General features: G+C 38.2%; 1 protein-coding gene across 2 annotated transcripts in view; it reads right to left on the bottom strand.

Annotated features, from left to right (window-relative positions):
- The window catches only part of Kpna3 (karyopherin subunit alpha 3), a 68,529-nt gene that overhangs the window by 13,020 nt on the left and 36,348 nt on the right, over nt 1-19,161 (bottom strand). For both annotated transcript variants that reach the window (XM_057785999.1, XM_057786000.1), the window contains exons 3-10: nt 15,169-15,258; nt 14,959-14,988; nt 14,817-14,869; nt 14,610-14,705; nt 10,761-10,846; nt 8,239-8,325; nt 7,721-7,890; nt 6,583-6,627 (exon numbers count right to left, since the gene is read on the bottom strand). In XM_057785999.1, coding sequence (XP_057641982.1) covers nt 6,583-6,627; nt 7,721-7,890; nt 8,239-8,325; nt 10,761-10,846; nt 14,610-14,705; nt 14,817-14,869; nt 14,959-14,988; nt 15,169-15,258 — 657 coding nt within the window. The remainder of the gene's footprint in view (nt 1-6,582; nt 6,628-7,720; nt 7,891-8,238; nt 8,326-10,760; nt 10,847-14,609; nt 14,706-14,816; nt 14,870-14,958; nt 14,989-15,168; nt 15,259-19,161) is intronic.

Here is a 19,161-nt window from a genome sequence, read left to right as displayed (position 1 = left end):
TTGGCAAAGAGTGTGGCTGTTTTCTGCCCTTGCCCACCCCACCCCACCCCTAATCTGCCTGACAGTAAACTAAAGACTTTTTGATTAATGGCATTTGCAGAGGCGATTTCAAGATAGCCTAGTATTGACTGTGCTGTGTTGTTATTAGTGTTCAATCTTACGTAGATGTTGAACAAGCAAGCTGAACAAGGAGAAATAAAAAAAAAAATGTACAGTTTGAAGAGAAAAAGGCACCAAGAAATGGAGCTAAGTCCGGTGTTTTCAAGGAGATAAAAAGTTTAAAGTCCAATGCTAAATAGAATAAAGGAAATGGTGACCTCCGGGCAAGACCCCATCCAGCTAAGCTTCCAACTTGTGACAAGGGAATTAAGGAAAACCTTAAGTGAAGGAAACCACTGAAAACAGAAAGCTAGACAAGGGGACCAAGCTCCAGCCCCAATAAGCAACAGATCTTGGCAGCTTTGGCCATGTGCTTCTGGCCTTAGTATCAAGGATACAAAATATGGGTTGTGGAATCTGAAATCTGCTGAAGCCAAGTGTGTGGCAGTGGTGTTCCTTCATGAAAGCCATTGTGTAAAGCTGTGAAGGTGAAGTAGGGATTGCCTTGGAGACCCCAAGATGTTAGAAATGTCAGAGCCACGGGATACCTGCTGAAGAAAGCTTAAGACTGGATGTGGAACCAGCCCAAGAGAGAGGAGTGTTGTAGTCAACAAAGGTGGAAAGAGTTGGAGTTCTGAAGAGCTCATCAGGCATGGAAATGCAGAATTTGGAGTTTGCTCTACTGGTTTTCATTCTTGTGTTGTACGGTATTTCCTCATTGTAGTCCCTTTCCTCTGTGTTGTTAAGTACAGGATCTACCTTTTTTTTTTTTGTTTTTTGAGACAGGATTTCTGTGTTGCCCTGGCTGTCCTGGAAATAGCTCTGTAGACCAGGCTAGCTTTGAACTCAGACACCCACCTGCCTTTGCCTCCTGAGTGCTGGGGTTAAAAGCATGTGCCACCAACACATAGCTGAACTTTAAACTTTTAAACAGTGTTGAGACTTAAAAACTTTTGAAGCTGAATTGAATGCATTTTCACATCATGATACGGCTACAGCTTATGGGGCCAGAGTGGATTGTGATGGCTTGAAAAAGAATGGTTCCCCCCATAAGATCGTATATCTGAATGATTAGTTATCAGGGAATGGCAATGCTTTTGAAGGATTAGGAGGTATGGCTTTGTTGGAGTGGGTGTGACCTTGTTGGAGGAACAAAGTCAGTGAGGGTGGGTTTCGGGGTTTCAAAAGCCTAAGTCAGGCCCGTGTCTCTTTCATACTGCCACCTGAGGATTCTTCTTTAGCACCATGTTTACCTGCACGCCACTATGTTCCCCACCATGCTGACAATGGACTAAACCTCAAAACTGTAAGCAGGCCTCAATTAATTGTTTTCCATTTAAAGAGTTGCTGTGGTCGTGGTGTCTCTTCACAGCAACAGAACACAAAGACATTAAGAAACAATAACAATAAAAAAAAAACCAAAAACCCAAAAACCTGAAAGGAGCAAAGCCAAGGAGCTCGCAGTATAACAACAAAGCTGACATCTGAGGATCAAGAGTCCCAGGACTGCGAGCCACCTCTGTGTTGAGGAGGTGGGAGGTAGGTATACATTTATTTTTACTGTGATTGTTCAGGACCACACTTTACAAAATGCCTTGTTTCCTTTACTGTTGTTTTGGAAAGGAAAGTTTTATAAAAACTGTTTTAGTTTTGAATACAGAATAGTTTTATTAATTACGACTAATTTTGGAAAACTCTTGAGCTTTCATTCAACTGTTTGCCAAAACCTTCCGAAGTAAAGTGATATTCAAAGACAGTTATTAGACCAGATGGCTTATAGACATTTCTGGGGTATTTACATTTGAAGATTCCTTATTAATGAATGTCTGACTTAAATTCTAACCAAAAACTATAACATTATTCTTCGTATATTTTCGTTATAAGGGTTAACAACCTTAGCTGCAGACAAATAAAATATTTAAGCTATTTATTTTTTTAAAAAAAAGGTAGAGCTGAAGAAAAATGTGCATAATGGAAGAAAATGCCCCCAACTGTGCAATCAACTTAAATCTATAGATGCAAAAACGGAGAGATGAAGCAAAAAGAATAAGCTCATTGATCACTGCACAGGCAAATGGAATAAAGGAAAGGTATTTAAAAAGAAGTAAATATACAAATAGCTACTAGAATAAAGCATATATTATAAGCATATTAAATATAAGATGATTATAGGATTATAGCTCTGTTGTGTTAGGGTTGCACACAGGGCTTTGTCTGCACTAGGCAAGCACTTTACAACTACGCAACAACATCCTGCGAGGAGCCCTCAATTAGCTTCTTAAATAAAAACCAACTTTACAATCTATATGAGACATAACTAAAGTAAAGTAGTAGAGACTAAAAATAAAACTAAGGGCATACCTATACCAAATAAACAAGAAAAAGAAAGGAGAGGCTGCAATTCTGGTAAGAGAACAGTAGAATTTAGCTAAGAATCAATGCAAAAGATACTTTATGACATGAAATTAATAGATACAAATGTCTATTCACCAAATAATACTGCAACTGCCATTATAAAATAGATAATATACAAGAAGACTATCTCAAAAAGCAGGAGAAGTTTGTTCTGTTACTTTTTTTTTCTTTCTTTTTTGGTTTGTTGAGACAGGGCTTTCTGTGTAACCACTGTGGCTGTCCTATAACTCTCTCTGTAGACCAGGCTGCTCTTGAACTCTGAGATCTACCTGTCTCTGCCTCCTGAGTGCTGGGATTAAATGTGTGAGGCACCACTGCCCTGCCTGTTACTGTTTTTGTAGACAGGGTCTCTAAAGCTGGCCTTAAATTCCTTATCCTCCTCCCTTTAGTTCCCAGTGTTGGGATTACAGGCATCTGCCACCAATACCTAGCAATTAGGAAATTTAACATACTACTTTCAGTAACCAGGAGATCAAACCAACAAAGAAACAGCAACAGGGGCTCTATATTTGTAACCTATATTGAACTTTGTATCCTGGTGTATCCTTTGATGAGTAATGACAAGCATGAGTGTAAACAGCTTTCTAAGTCATGAGTCATTCTACTAAGTCATCAAGCGTGAATTGGTCTTTGGGGCCCCCAAGTCCCCTGTCACTAAATACCAAGTCTTGGCACATAAATGATTTGCTAAAATTGACAAATCTCCTTACATTACTAGTAAAAGAGGCTAGGCTGGTGTGAGATGTTATGTGACACTACATTGTCCATGAACACATTCAAACAGGTGAGAAAGCCAGATACTCTGGCATTACAATTGCAAATTAACTTCCAGCGACAAAACACATAAACAGCAAACACACAAACTGGCTCTCTGGATTGTCCTGTGATCTTCCACGGTAGGTGCGGTTTGATTTCTGATGCCTCATAACAGACTACTAATGGTATAAACCCATCTAACTTTCCATAATCCCATCTGACTGCCTTCGTTCTCACTAGTTACCATCTCACACATCCTGGTGCCGTGGACCTCTTCTGTGATAGTTGTGTGTTGCCACATGCATCCTAAAATATAAGTAAGAAACCTGGTATTCCTCATTTCTTTTCTCTCATCACACATATCAGATGCAGCAAACTTTCAATCTAAGCATATTTAAAGTCTCCCACTTTCATATTTCCCAATCCTCAGCTCTAGCATTGGCTGATTTTCTCCTGTGTCTACCAAAAATGCACTACCAATCTGCCTTTAACTCTGTAATTCCCTAAAATCTGTACTTTCTTTACAAAATGTGAACTATGAATCCAGAATAATGTCAACCACTTATTCCTAATTTTGCTATCACCAATATAAAAAGACTATGAGTCTTAATATTTTATCCAAGGCCCTGTATAATCTATAATCTGTTTGATCTCTACCTTTATCAATTCAAATTTTATGTGTTTATTGCTCTGATTTAAAGGGAAAAAAATAGCAGGTTCATGAAAGGAGCCAACATAAAAATGTCTTTCAGAACTAGTTTTGCTAAGTAGGAAAGAGAACAAGAAAGCTTCACAACCACAAATGGTGTGTGTGCGCGCACGCACGCGTGCATGCACACATGATTGGGCCTTGAAGTGGGAATGCATTAGAAGGGACAGAGCACAGGCGATCATGATGGGACCTTGAACAAAGGCAGCCTCCCCGCTTTAGTTCCCAAAAGAGTCTCAGTAGGAGAGTTAAAGGACAATGACAGGGGTTCTGAAGCATGGAGCCTTAAAAAGGGAGTTTCTGATTCTTATAGGTTGCCAGAGAGTGGACAGACTTCCTATCATGTGACCCACTTTGGTGGGGCCTGTGCACACAGGCAGGCAGGCACTGGACAGGACCACAAGCTTCTCTTGCAGTTGCTAGCAAAGGGTGCTAAGGGCTGCTTTCTTACCAACTTCCCACTGGGGTGGCCAGTAGGAGGTTTACTTTCACTCCAGGCCTGAGACATAGCAGGTGTCTGTCAGTCCTTTGGGCTAAGAAGTGGACAGCAGATTTCTGGGAGAGAGGGAGACAGCCACAGGGTCTGTGATCTAATATCTGTTATACTTATACCACTTTGTTGGTTTTTCCTCCCTTGCTTCTAAACTTCAAACAAAGAATTTCGGGCTGAATTTTAGCACTTTCTAAAATACAGCCTTTCCTATGAAATCTTATTCAATGTCCAGGTTTTTAATCAGTCCCTCATAATCTGCAGATTTTTTTTTTTCCAAGACAGGGTTTCTCTGTGGTTTTTAATCTGCAAATTTTTAATCTATGCTGGAAAATACTCTCACAGAGAAAGTTCAATAATTCTGGTCACTTTCCTTTTCTTTGCTGTGCTTATTAGCTGTGTTCAAGTTTTCATCAACTTCAAATCTATTTTAAGAAAATAGCTCTGCTTACATAAAACTTCCCTACTGTAAGTCATACATTTTCTTAGCTGTTACAAGTATCAATTCTCACTTATCCATCTGAAAGCCTTCTATAAGCCTCACTCATTACCCATACAAAGCCCAAAGTTTCTAAACACAGGACCCAAGACTGCAGATAAACTCCCATCAAACTTTTGAGTCACTGTCTACTTGTACTCTCTAAACCCTCAAGGTAGTCAAGCTCTCAATACCCTTCCTGGTGTTCCTGAAATGATGCTCAACCTGACAAAAACAAAAACAAACAAAAACAAAACCTACTAGTCAACTCTATAACTTAGACAGAAATAGCATCTCATAGAACTTTATAAATTAAACAAGTTGACACATATTATGACAAGTGCAAAAAAAAAAAATAGTCTTCTATACATTTTAAACCAAAGATAGGCATCATCTTGACCATTCCTGCCATAATTACCTTGTACTTACAATGTTAGAAGCACTTCATTTTGTTGTGGGTTTTGTTTTCTTTTGGGATAAGATCTCAGGTAACTCAGGCTTTCCCTCCCAAGCAGAAGGATTACAGGTGCAAACCACCACACCTGGCTCTTATATTGTTCACTGCATATGTTATTTCCTTGGTGTTACTTTTAAAGTTGCCAAATAAAATCATATGGACTTCCATAGTTAGCACTCTGGTTATTTCTCTATTATACTTTCTTGTTTCTTTTTATACCATGCTGTGTGTGAGATCATGGTATATAGATCACGGACCTAGCTTCAATTCTGTCATGGCAATTATTTATTGTATGACCATAATGGTTCATAAAATTTTTACCATTTTATAGTTGTGGTGTGGGAAGTCCTTCTGTATATGTGCTGCTTTTACTGATTAATAAAGAAGCTGCTTTCAGCCAATGACTTAGCAGAACATAGCAAGGCTAAAAGAGATATAGAGAGAGAATAGGAGAAGTCAGTGAGAAGCCACGTAGCAGCCAGAAGAGAAAGAACCACCGACTGAAACCTTGCTAGTAGGCCACAAGCCTCATGGTAAAATACAAAATAAGAGGAATGGGTTATTTTAAGATATAAGAATTAGTCAGAAATACGCTTAAGCTACTGGCCAAACAGTATTGCAAATAATATAGTTTCTGTGTGATTATTTCAAGTCAGGGCAGCCTCCGACAACATAACTGCACTTTAAAACTCACTACAGCAGACCCTCGTGGGGACAAGCTATAATAAATACCCACATGGATGCCCACTGTGCTACAGCACAGCACAGCACAGAAATACTTACATATATAGATGCATGTGTTTTCTTATTCATAGATATTAGATAGTTTAATTCACAAATTAGGCAGATTAATAAATTGACAAAAACTAATGATAAAATAGAGCAAAGAAGGCATATACTACAAAATTATTTTAAATATATTAATAAATTATTCTGAAGTTGTTCATTTAATATTTTAAGACTGCAACTGACTACAGGTGACTAAAACTCTGGAAAGTGAAACCACAGAAAGAGATTGCTGTTCTTAATTACTTTAGGGACCAACAAATATTACATCAATCTGATTTAAAATTACTCTCATTCTCCACCCCCCGCCCCACTATTCTTTAGCACTGCTTTTAGAAAACCCTTCTGGTAGCATCAAGAGACAAACCCCACAGTGACACCACTTTACTTACATTTATGTCTGTGTGGTATATGAGAACACATAAAGCTGGCAAAATCTGAGGAAAGAAGATAAACAGTCATGCTAGTTGATGGAAATGTCTTTATAAAAACAAATAATGACACAAAAAACAGTAACTACTTAAAGTGTGAAATTTGTTTGAATATCTAATTTAATAAATTCAATTTGAAAATCAAAAATGTATTTCAAATGTTTAACTAAAAGATCCAAATAAATCTAATAAATATTAATACTCCTTAAAAGAAAGTCAATTATTTTCAGAAACCTTATTTATGGCATAGATGTCAGGTGAGAAGAATGGAGATGTTGGCATACAGCATACATTGATGGTTACAAGAAATTTCCTTTCAGTCATCACTGTCTAAGATGCTTGAGTAAAACACTAACTTTAGTCAGGAAAATTACAACTAGCTGGGCAGTGGTGGCGCACGCCTTTAATCCCAGCACTTAGGAGGCAGAGGCAGGTGGATCTCTGTGAGTTTGAGACCAGCCTGGTCTACAAGAGCTAGGACTGTTACAAAGAGAAACCCTGTCTCAAGAAACAAAAACAAACAATTACAACCAGTGCAAGGTATAGGGTTTGTTTGCTGACCCCTGGGTCTAACAGATCTTCTACAAACCTAGAGCAACTGAGTAATGGCTGTTAGGCACTCACACTAAGAACAGACACTAGATAAAGACACAGATTACAAAGATACAGAGTCAGTGACTCTCTAAACAGTCAAGCCAATAAAGGTTTTAAAGGATTTTTAAATTTTAAAGTAGAGCACATTTCTAAGAGCATCATTTTTTTTCAGAAATCAAAGGACTGAATGCAAATTAGCTCAAATTATTTGCATATTTCTTAGCATTAAATCCATAAAGTAGTACAGCAAAACAGGACTTCACCCCTCCCCACTTATTTGAACTTATGTTTTCTCTTCATGGAAACAGTCATGAAAAAATACACTAAATGGACTGGCATTCTTCTTGCTACTGTATAGCACTTAACTCTGACATATGGTATGTTATACTTAAAAACAGAAGAATCTTCAATAAAATCAGTATATGCTCATTATATTCCCTGTGCATGAATACCTAAAGCATAATCAGGGAGATAAACCATCTCGCCTTTACAATTCTGCATTTACCTCCTGAACTGTCTCCATAGGCGGTGGGGGATCCTTATTCCTGCAGAGATTGACAATGACCCATGTGACGTTCCGAAGGAAGGTGATGGGAATGGAGGGATTGATGAAGGACAGAAGAGGTTTGACAACTCCCAGTGATATGACATAATCTCTACATTGAGGACCATCACCTACAGAAATGAAAATTGTATTTAAAAAAATTAACAATCAGGATGGGAAAGTCTGAAATGTGTGCAATGGCTCATGTTGGGACACTGATGCTCTATGTTTCCTCACCATTAGTCAGACATCAAATGCTGCTTTCCATGATTTTGATTTGGGGAACACAAATTTAACCACTACCAACACAAATTATATATTCCTTTTACACTTAAGAACCACCTTACAAATGTTTATGAATACAGTCAACTCATAGGAAATTCAGAGGAAACATAGTGTGTAATGGCTATGCCAATGTAGGAAAAAAAGTTAATTTAAGATTCTCAACTAAAGCCTTTTCAAACCCAAATTCAGCTTACCTATAATGTTTCCCAAAGCCCACACCGCTTGTTCACAGACATTCTGATGTGGGGAATGGAGGAGTCGCAGAAAAAGGGGCACTGCATCTGTGTGTAATAAAAACTCAGTTATCTGACGTGGTCACAGATTTCTACCCAAGCAAGTTAATAAAGCAGTCACAGGTCAGACACATTATAGTTGTCCAACTACAGTTCACTGTATAAACAGGGCAAGGATACATAAAAATAACTAATTTCAGTACTTTTAACCTGGCAATACTTGAACAATAGAGTACCAAACAGAGCCCAAAGCATACTACTATGCCATCAACTTAAAAAAAAAAAGCACAAAATCTTCCCTATATTTAATTTTTTAAGTTCCCATCCCAAACATGTATCCTGAAATCATCATACTTATTTTCAATAAAATTCCTCAGAACCAACTAACCAGATTTACCAAGTAAATGTAAAATAACCATTATTTCTTATTATTTCTATTTTTATTTTTATGTGTATGGGTGTTTGGCGTACATGTATATCTGTGTACCACAAGTGTCTGTGGAAGCCAGAAGAGGGTGTCTGATGCCCTAGAACTGGAGTTAAAGATTGCTGCGAGCGACTATGCATGTGGGTGCTGGGAAAGGATTCCCTGGGAGAGCAGACAGTGATCTTAACACCTCTCTAGTCTCTAAATTTCTTATTCCATTAAACCCTATACATTATCACCATAACCAACCTCAAGATAAGTTCACCTTTTCTTAAACTTTCTACTCTTGTGCCAGCTCCAGGATATTTAGGCTTTACCTGTACACTACTAAAACTTACTAGGCCTTTTTGTTAAAAAAAAAATTCATACTTTAAAAGAATGTATCACTGGTAAGTATATATTACTTTTTAGTACTTTTGCAGAACTATATGTTCATCAACCCTCGAAGAGTTCTCCGATCTCTAGCAATCACTAACCATTTACTCTTCTATTATTCAGAACCCCAGAACCAGGCAAACATTAAATAGTTGCCTTTTCTGTTTATACATTTCTCTACTCTGGACATTTCAGAGAATCACACACACTGATTTCTTTCATTATGTGACTTTCTTTATCTTCTTCTTTTTTTTAAAGATTTATTTATTACGTATACAGTGTTCTGCCAGCATGTATCCCGGCAGGCCAGAAGAGGGCACTAAATCTCATTACAGATGGTTGTGAACACATGCAGTTGCTGGGAATGAACTTAGGACCTTTGGAAGAGCAGGCAATGCTCTTAACCACTAAGCCATCTCTCCAGCCCCCACTATGTGACTTTCAAGTGCACCTCTGATGTTACGGGTACTGATGCTTTATTCTTCTAGACTGTTAAACAGTATTCTGTTGCACACATTTTATTGATGCATTAATAGAGAACTTCTGAATCATTATGACTGATGCTTCTGTGAACACCTGTCACCTGTGCACCAATCACCATATGCATGCTTTCTCTCTCCATTTCATCTAGGTGTAGATCTGGGGACACATGGTGAACTCCATGAGGAGCTTTTTAAAAATTATTTCTGCCACTGATAAATGGTTTATAATGAAAATCAAACGCTGTAGTTAACCTTACCTCCTAGTTTCTATTAAAAACTTGTTCATAGCCAGGCAGTGATGGCGCATGTCTTCACTCCCAGCACTCAGGAGGCAGAGGCAGGTTGATTTCTTTAAGGCCACCCTGGTCTATATAACAAGTTTCAAGTTAGCAAAGACTACACAGTGAGGATGTGTGTAGTGGCATATTATTTATGACCAGAGGCAAAGCTAAAGCCACTAGAGGTCAGGCAACGGTGACACACACCCTTAGTTCCAGGATTTTGGAGACATAAAGTCAGATGAATCTCTGAGTTCAAGGCCACCCTAGACTACACAAGATCAATGCAAAAACAAATCCAGGTGGTGCCCTTAATCCCAGCACTAGAGGTAATAAATCTGCGGTTACCCAGCCTTGGTAAAGGTAAGACTTTTAGTGGCTTGGCTGTTTATGCTTTTCTGGTTTTTAGGTTGAACCCCAATACCAGTATTCATGATACAGACCTATCTTACAATTCAAAAACAATTTTTTAACTAGTATATATAAACCAGGTGTAACACCTGTAATCCCAGAACTTAGAACACTAAAGCAGGAGTATCCTGAGTGTAAGGTCAGCTGGGGACTATACAGAAAGCTCAAAGACAGACCTGGCTACACAGCAAGACCCTACCCTGCCCACCCCACAAAAAAAGTATATGCCATAACATGAAAAGGCTTAAGCTACTCAGCACACTCAGAAGGTAGTATTTAAAACAAGACTTTTCAGTCCTTATTAGGGGATAGTCTCCACCCTGAAAGATAATAGTCCATTTTCTTTTTGAGTCCAAAGTAAGAATTATTTTATGACAGTTTAATACTGAAGGAAAAGAAATCATTAAAGTAACATAAAAACTCATACTGTAACTTCAAAATATTCTAAGATGAAATTCAGTCTTTAGTATAAAACCCTCTGTCATCATTAAAGAAAAAGATTTGACTTACTAGACTGTACAACAGCTTGAGTCTGTGCAGAGGTTCCTGATGCTATATTAGTTAGTGCCCACGCAGCTTCAAACTGTAATGAAGGACTGTTAAAAAACAAAATAATCCTTTTAGACATCGAACTTATCACCTTAACTTATAAGCCTCAAATCTACACAAGCACCATATCCGATCTTTCAATTTCACTTGATATATTCATCACTGGCTGCCACCTCTACCTAAGCATCTGACTGCTTCTCAGTTACTACAAACCTGCCTTCTTTATGTCCACTGATGGTTGCAATACTTAGCCAATTATGTCTCATGACTCTTCCTCAACATTCCTTGCCTTAGAGAGTAACTCACTACCACTGTACTAGCCAAAGTTCTCACATCAGGTCAATACCAGCTGCACCCTCCAGACTACTCACAACTAGGACCCTCACCTGAGTACACTATCATTTGGGTTACATTACTAACTGTAGTTATTAAAGCCTGCATAGTTCTATAGCTAAAACATTATAATTTGAGACAGTCATGGAAGATCTAACAAAGTAAAAATAAAATTCACTATTGTAAATTTTAATTTAATCGGCAGGCACTGACTCTACGCTAAAAAGGGAATCATGAGCAGGATGATATGTATAGACAACAAAAAATGGGGCTAGAAAGCTCAAGTTAAGGACGAACAAAAATAAAACTGTGATCACGTAAATGTTGGTGGGATATGGTGTGTATCTCAAATATTCTAGGGTTCACAACTTGAAATTTATTCTGCTGAGAAGAGTAAAGCCAGGCATAGTGACACACACCTTTAATCCCAGCATTTGGGAGACAAGTGTAACTTTGTGAATTGGAAGCTAGCCTGGTCCACATAGTAAGCTCCAAGTGAGCCAGGGCTACACAGTGAAGACCCTGTACCCTGTAGAAAGAAAGGAAAGAAAGGAAAGGAAGGAGAGAGAGAGAGAGAGAGAGAGAGAGAGAGAGAGAGAGAGAGAGAGAGAGAGAGAGAGACTGACAAACAGAAGAAAGGAAAGTAATGGAAAAAAATAAAAACAGGTGCAATTTTAGATACAAGCAAGAGAGGGGGAGGGAGAGATGATAAGTTCACGGACTGCCTGAGCTACAGAGCAAATTCAAAATGGCCCACCCAGGTCAATGAACAAAACTACAACTCAAAAGTAAAAACAGAAGAAACAGCTAGAGATACAGTCCAGTGGCAGAGTACTGCCTGCCTGGTATAAGGATCCAGTAGGGGTGTGTGAGGATGGGGGTCAGAGTCAACAGCATGTAAAATGGATAAAAGAGGTTAAAGGCTACTACAGGAGAGGTCTGTTAAAAAGAAGTAACAAAGATAGATAGAAGAATATAATGTCAGAAATAGTGGAATAGGAAGGCACATAGTCAAAAATATAAAATAAAAAAGAAATGAGCTCAAAACTAGGGAATGAGAAGAAAAATCTCTATACAAACATGGAAGTAAGGAAAACAAATGATCAACTTTAGCAGCAGCGCAGATGGAAAATACCCGTTACGTGTCATAAAGAACAAAAAGAAAACGGAGCAGACAGAGTTGACCGGATCAATTCTGGCAGAAAGCAGGGAATGAGAAGGTAGGAAAGGCAGACTGGGAAGGGACGGTAACAGAATGCTGTAACAGGAAGCAACAAACAATCTACACTTCCCTAACTAGAATGGGAGGAGTTAGCAAACTCCTGTGGAGAACTTAGGAAACACTGGAAACGGGGGCATGAATGGAAAACGGGAAGATACAAAAAGTAAAATTTCAAGGCCAAGGAAAGTCTTCTAAAGAGTCATATGGGGAAAAGAAGAGAGAGAAAAGATATAAAAACAGCTGAATGAAGCAAATAAACAATGTAGAATATTTTGTTTAAATTATGTACATTTTCTCACAGTCACCTAATTTTTACGAATGGGATGACTGAGGCTCAAAAGTCAGTTGGATTCTGGTCAACACCAAGCCAGATTTAGACCAGGATCTATATGGCTCTGACGTCTAACATGCCTTTTACACTGTAACACAGCTTTCCATGAGAAACCATAAAGTCATTATCTAAAAGCACTGGCAATTTTCTATTCATGACTTGGGCGATGGCTCTGAAATTATTCATTAAGTTGTTTAATTTGTCCTATTTTTTGTTTGTTTGTTTCCTAGACACATTCACACAAACCTATGCCAAAGGCTATATCAAATAGACAGGAATGGAAGGATCAGAGCCAGGAACCAAGAACAAAAAAGGAGCCTTGCTGGCAGATGTAAGACGGAATTTAATCCTTTAAACAGCTGGAATAAAAGTTATCTTTACTCTCTGCTATGGAAAATATACGGTAGTTTTTTTAAGGTGTTAAGTATAGTGACACATCTTAATCAAAGTATCTCTTAATCCCAAAGAGACTGAGACTTTCCAGACCTCACAGCTCAATTGATAATCCCCCCTGAGATCACTTAAGATGCTGTACTTAACCAGCTAGCCTTCTAGGAGTTCTGCGTCTTTAAATTTAATTTGCCTTTAAGAGAACAATGTAACTAGCCTTACTAGGCCTTGGATTGTTCGTGCAATCAGCAACTTTTACAACTTAAGCTAATGCATAGCTTTAATCTTAGTATTCCTCCATGCTCCTGACCCAGAATTGTGTGTGTGTGTGTGGTATCACTTGCTGAAAACACCAAACAGATATAGAAGCAACCTCATATGACAAATATTCACCATAAATGCTGAAAACAATTTGTGGATATAGCTTGATCATGTGTTTGCAGTATTGTTTGTCTGAGTTAGTTGAATTCCCCATCCCTTTCTCAACGCCCTGTTTTCTGTGCTGACCAATACAGAGCAAAAGTCAGCATACTCAGGACACATATAGACAGGGACATACTCAGACACATATAGATCAGACAGGCAACAGGGACAAATCAGACCCATACAAGAGGTAGATTACACAGATGGGCCAGTAACCACAGTGTACAGATAGATGAAAGACACAAGAAGAATAATGGAAATAGAAATTTGGGCTTACTCTTTGTCAAGTTAATCTAAAGGGAAGTGGCTTTGTTTTCATTCCCTATAGCACCATCATTGCATTTTAATGTTTGCTGAGGTTATCTTCATCGCATTAACAGACACAGTTAAGGCCTAGAGGCAGAGGGAGGATTGCAGCTACTGTGGAAGCATAAGGTGTTTGCAAATACAAAAAGTCCTTATCGGCAGCACTTTTATTTTTATTTAATCAACTAAACTTTCTTGGATATTTAGCAAAATAACTTTTTCAGGCCATATGTTCTAGATGCAAAATAGTATTTGTTTTAAAGAGTTATGGGGTTCAAACCAAGTTAATTCAAACTGAAGGAGCTTAATGCACAGCCCTGAGAAATGTCTATGTACAAATGGACTGCCCTCCCTTCTCTTCTGGGTAAGCAGCGCTCCCTTGCATGATACAGGACAACTAACCATGGCTGGAGAGTACTACCCAGAGGATCGGTGATCTGCGGGTCTATTCCCAGGGTAAGGAAGAGCCACATGGTTCTGGACACCATTCATGCTGACTAGTCATGAGGCTAATCTATATATAGAATCATAAGCAAATGGTGACTCAAATACTATTTGTGATGTTTAAATACCATCAGAGAATAAGAAAATGACATGAAAATGTATGACAATTTAAAGAATATAGCACTTGCTATATATATAAAGAATATATAGCACCTGCTCAAGGCCTGAGTTTTTTCTACAGTACCTCAAAACAAAATAAATCCAAGCTCAGTGAGAGCAAACCACCACCAAACCATTTAGTAAAATACCAATTTTAAATTTAAGTTAACTGGAAAAAGTGAGCAGACAAATCCAGACTTACTTATCATCCCTTTCTAGACATTTCACTAGAATTGGTAAAATCCCAGATTTTATTAGGTCATCAATTGGTGGATTTCTGTCACTGGATAATAGTTTCCTATAAAAAGAAATATAAGATTAATATTTGTTGTAGCTCTCAAACTATGAACATAAATATACTCCCCCGCGTCTGCACAGTCAGCTCCAACACCATAAGGTCAGCTCTTACCTTGCTGCCTGGACAGCACTCAACTGGACCACAGGGTTATCACTTGTAGCATTCTGCAACAACAAGTGTATATTTTAGACATTTATTTAAAAAAACTTATTTCAAACCATTTCAGGATGGTAGTATTAAATTAATAACTTACCTGCAATATAGCTTCTAGTGTTACATTTTGCTTAAAAAGAAAGAAAGACAGTTCAGCAGAGAATATTAACAAAACTATTAGTCTATCTGGTTATGAATTACTATGCCTTGTAATTATCACTATCTGATTTTTGTTAAATTTAAAATAACATCCCCTGGTTATGACGAAAGTATTTACAGACACATTATAAAAAACAAGGGCAAGACTTACTGCTTTAAAATCAGCATCGACATCTGAATCTTCTAAGCTTTCTTCCTGGGGAACATTTCTCTTTTTCAGTAAGTGTTCATCTCTTTTGTTCTGAAAGGTAATAGATAAATGTTTAAGAGTTCATGAAGGCTGTTGTTAATAAAATTGTATTTGGTGCCGAATTAATTAACAATAATTAATGAACTTGTTTAATTCCACTGTTTCTGTGTCATCTCCATCCCCAGCTCTTTAAGCACCAAGTGTTCTGACCAACACTCTAAGGGTACTTGAGGTACAGAACTATGCATCAAGCAGTTTTCCTCTACCTACTGCTAACAGCTCCCTGAAGCAATTTATTAAGAAGATCTTAGGATAAGTATCAATGCCTAGTTGCAAGTTGGGGGGTATAAGAAATTATTAAATGTCGTATGAATTAGTTACAGTGCCATATATGGAAGAGGTCAGAGAAACACTTTTGGGATTCAGTTTTCTCTTCTGCTCTTATGGATACCAGGAATTGAATAAAGGTGGTCAGGCTTGTGCTGCAGGTACTTTGACTGACCATCTTGCCAGCCCAGATTAAACCCTTGCTACCTGTATTTTACAAACAAGAGTTCTTCCTATCCTACATTTCATGACACCCAAATTATTCAGAATGTTAACTATGCCATTTCAAGTATTATTTAACAGCAATAAATTTTTAACTTAAAATTTGAATAAACTTCTGGTACCCAATATTTGTGGATCTTTTCGATTCTGAAGAAAAGTTATTTAAATATCCTTAATATTCATGGCAACATTCAGAATAAAAAATGAAAACTACATACACATGTGCATAACACTAACTTCTGCTCTATGTACAAGCCAGCACATGCAAACACAATGACGTCTATATAGTCATCATTCTTCCTTAGTAACTATACAAATAACCAACAGTAGTTACCTTTTAAACTACAGTACTCACAGATGGCAAAGCCCCTGATGGATATATGTGAAGGTATAATGAAAACAACAGTGGGTGGCGCTCTCTGGTTTTTGTTCTGTTATGTTTATTTGGTGTGAGGCAGTTACTATGGACAGAACCTGGGGCTTTGTACATGCTGGGCAAGCACTCTACGACTAAGCCATACATGCAGATCTCAGATGATATTTTTGGCCAAATGACAAAACGTGCTACCAACAGTAAATGACAAGTTAACTCTGTGTGCTCCCTGGTCTGGTGCAGGGAAAGAGAAAAAAACAACAATTATCCCCTTGGCATTATTCCTAATCAAACTAAATAACTTTAGAAAAACCAGAAAAACCCTAATCTACCATTTAATAATAATAACAATAATAAGCCTGCATGCTTCCAACATGAAGTCATTAAAGATGAGAAAGACTGGGGACCAGTCCTACAGGAAACGCAGTATGTGACCTTGGATAGGCTCTTTGACTTACAATTTGCAAATTCTGAGTCGACTCTATTGATTAGAAGATGTAATCCTATGTTAACCTGATAAATGTACTATTACACAGAAAAGTCTCTTTCTATGGATACGAAAAGTAATAGAAAATCCTGCCATTATTTGTAGCTGGTTCAAAGAAAACATACATGTGTGTCTAATATATAAAGAAAGCAAACAAGGAAAAGTGCTAACAATCCAAGGAAGCTATGTGCCACAAGCATGTACAGTGGTTTTTGTATTTTGTATTTCTTGCAATTTTAAGTTTCAAACTACAAACCTGAAATTGCTTCCCAAAAACTAAATTAATTCCATTTACAAGTTTAAATAAATTAACTTTCAACACAACTATCATCCTGGCTAGTTTTTTCCCCCCTTTTGTCAACTTGACACAAGGTAGATGGACTCTCAGTTAAGAAAATACCCCCATAAGATCTGTCTGGAGGCAAGTGAGAGGCATTGTCTTGATTGATGGTTGATATGGGAGAGTCACTGCTAGCAACGCTACCCTCGGCTGGTAGTCTAGGTGCTCTAAGAAAGCAGGAGGAACAAGCACAAGGTGCAAGCCAGTAATTATCAGCCCTCCCTCCTCCATGGCCTCCACTTCAGTTCCTGCCAACTTGCCTACATGACTGACTACAAGCTAGAAGATGAAATAAACCCTCTTTCCCCCAAGTTGCTTTGGTCATGGTGTTTCCCCAAATTATTCTAACCCTGATCCCTTCTATCTTCATCCTGGTTCACTTCAGCTTCTCAGCACCTGAAAAGTTAAACGCCCAAATCTCTCAGGAATCTTACTACATCCATCACTCCTACTATTCTAGGATATAAACAGATCCCTGTCACAGGACAGCACATTCCATTAAAACAAAAATAGGAAATGACAGAATATAAGCAAAAGATCTGGGGGGCACTAGGCAAACAGTTAACAATTGGAGATGGCTTTCTGTGTTAGGAATGGGAACTTCTGTCCGCTTCCACTCTCAGTACTGAGAACCCCATCTGACTTAAACCTATGCAGGTCCTGTAGCTGCTGCCATGGTCTGAGTTCATGTGTGTTTCAATCCTGCTGTGTCTAGAAGGCCTTGTTTCCTTGGTATTTCCCATCCCCACTGATTCTTAAAGTCTTTCTGCCTATTCTTCCACCAAGTTTCATGAGACCTGAAGGGAAGTATTTGACAAAGACATCCCATTTAGGACAACATGTTCAAAGTCTCTCACTTTATACACACTGTTCAGTTGTAGGTCTCTGAATTTGTCTCCATCAACCGCAAGAGAAAGCTTGGGTATAGCAGAATGTCGTTAGCAGTCATTTTATTGCTAGACCCTAGAAAAGGAAGGGAAGTTCTGGCAGGGTAAAAAGGTTGGATTTGGTGCAGAAGGGGCCTGAGGGTGGTAGCAGGTAGGGCATGTTTGAGTGGAAGCCTAGAAGGTGCTTCAAGAACAAGCGGGTGTGGCCAGTACTGGATGTGGGAAATGGGCTAGATCTATTAGGTTGGGGAGGTGTGGATGGAAAGGCCAGAGACTCACCCACAGCTTGTCTTTTTATAGATTATGATTTTGTAACCCACTCATAAGTCTATGTCTGGCCCTAGATTATGAACATTTCCTTAATTTTTTTCTACAAATTTTATACTTTTGTGTTTAAATGTATTACCTGAGTCTGAATTTTGCATATAGTATGATGTCTGGGTTGAGGTACATTTTTGTTGTTTTTTAAAATATTATTATTTATATAAATGTTTTGTTTGCATATTATGTTTATGTACCATGCATGTGCCTGATTCCCAGAGGCCAGAAGAGGGCATCTAATAATGTTCTGGGGCTGGAGTTACAGATGGCTATGATGTACCACGTGGGTGCTGAGACTCAAGATCATCTAGAAGAGCAGCTGGTGCTCTTAACCACTGAGCCACCACTCCAACAACCTGAGGTGCTATATGGGTGTTCAGTTGTTTGGTGCCCCTTGATGAGAAGGGTATCCATCTTCCATTGAAATGGTTTGTACTATTACCAAAAATCAGCTGGGGACTAAGGCTATGGGTTGGTGGCAGAGGCTTAACATGTGCTACCTAGGTTCAATTCACAGAACCATTAAATACATACATAAGCAAGCAAGAAATCTACAGGGGACTTGGGTCTATTTCAGAGTTTACCTCTGTTCCATGAATCTGTAGAACTGCCCTGATAGTAGTAAAGTATTGGTTACTATTCACTATATACTATAAGCTTCCACAATGAGAAAACCAATTCCTGTTTCCTTTTCCTTTTTTTTTTTTGCCAAGACTGTATTAGCTATCCTAGAGTACATTTTAAAATAAGCTTTTCAGTGTCTATAAAAATTCTTGCTAGATAATGTATTAAACCAATAGATCAATATGAGATAGAATCTTCACTGTGTTGAGGTTTCCAGTCTGAATATAGTATACTTAACTCTGTTTACATAAATCTTCCTTCCTTTCATTAGCATGTCATAGTTTTCAGTATATAGAACTTCTACATGTTTTTATTATGTATTTGTGTGTGTCTGTCTGTGTGTGCACCAATACAGGTGTGGAGATCAGAGGAC

The sequence above is a fragment of the Chionomys nivalis genome, chromosome 12 (assembly GCF_950005125.1).
Source record: "Chionomys nivalis chromosome 12, mChiNiv1.1, whole genome shotgun sequence".
Classification (NCBI taxonomy): Eukaryota; Metazoa; Chordata; class Mammalia; order Rodentia; family Cricetidae; genus Chionomys; species Chionomys nivalis.
The sequence above is the reverse complement of the archived record's forward strand: the minus strand, read 5'-3'. Positions and strand labels throughout refer to the sequence as shown.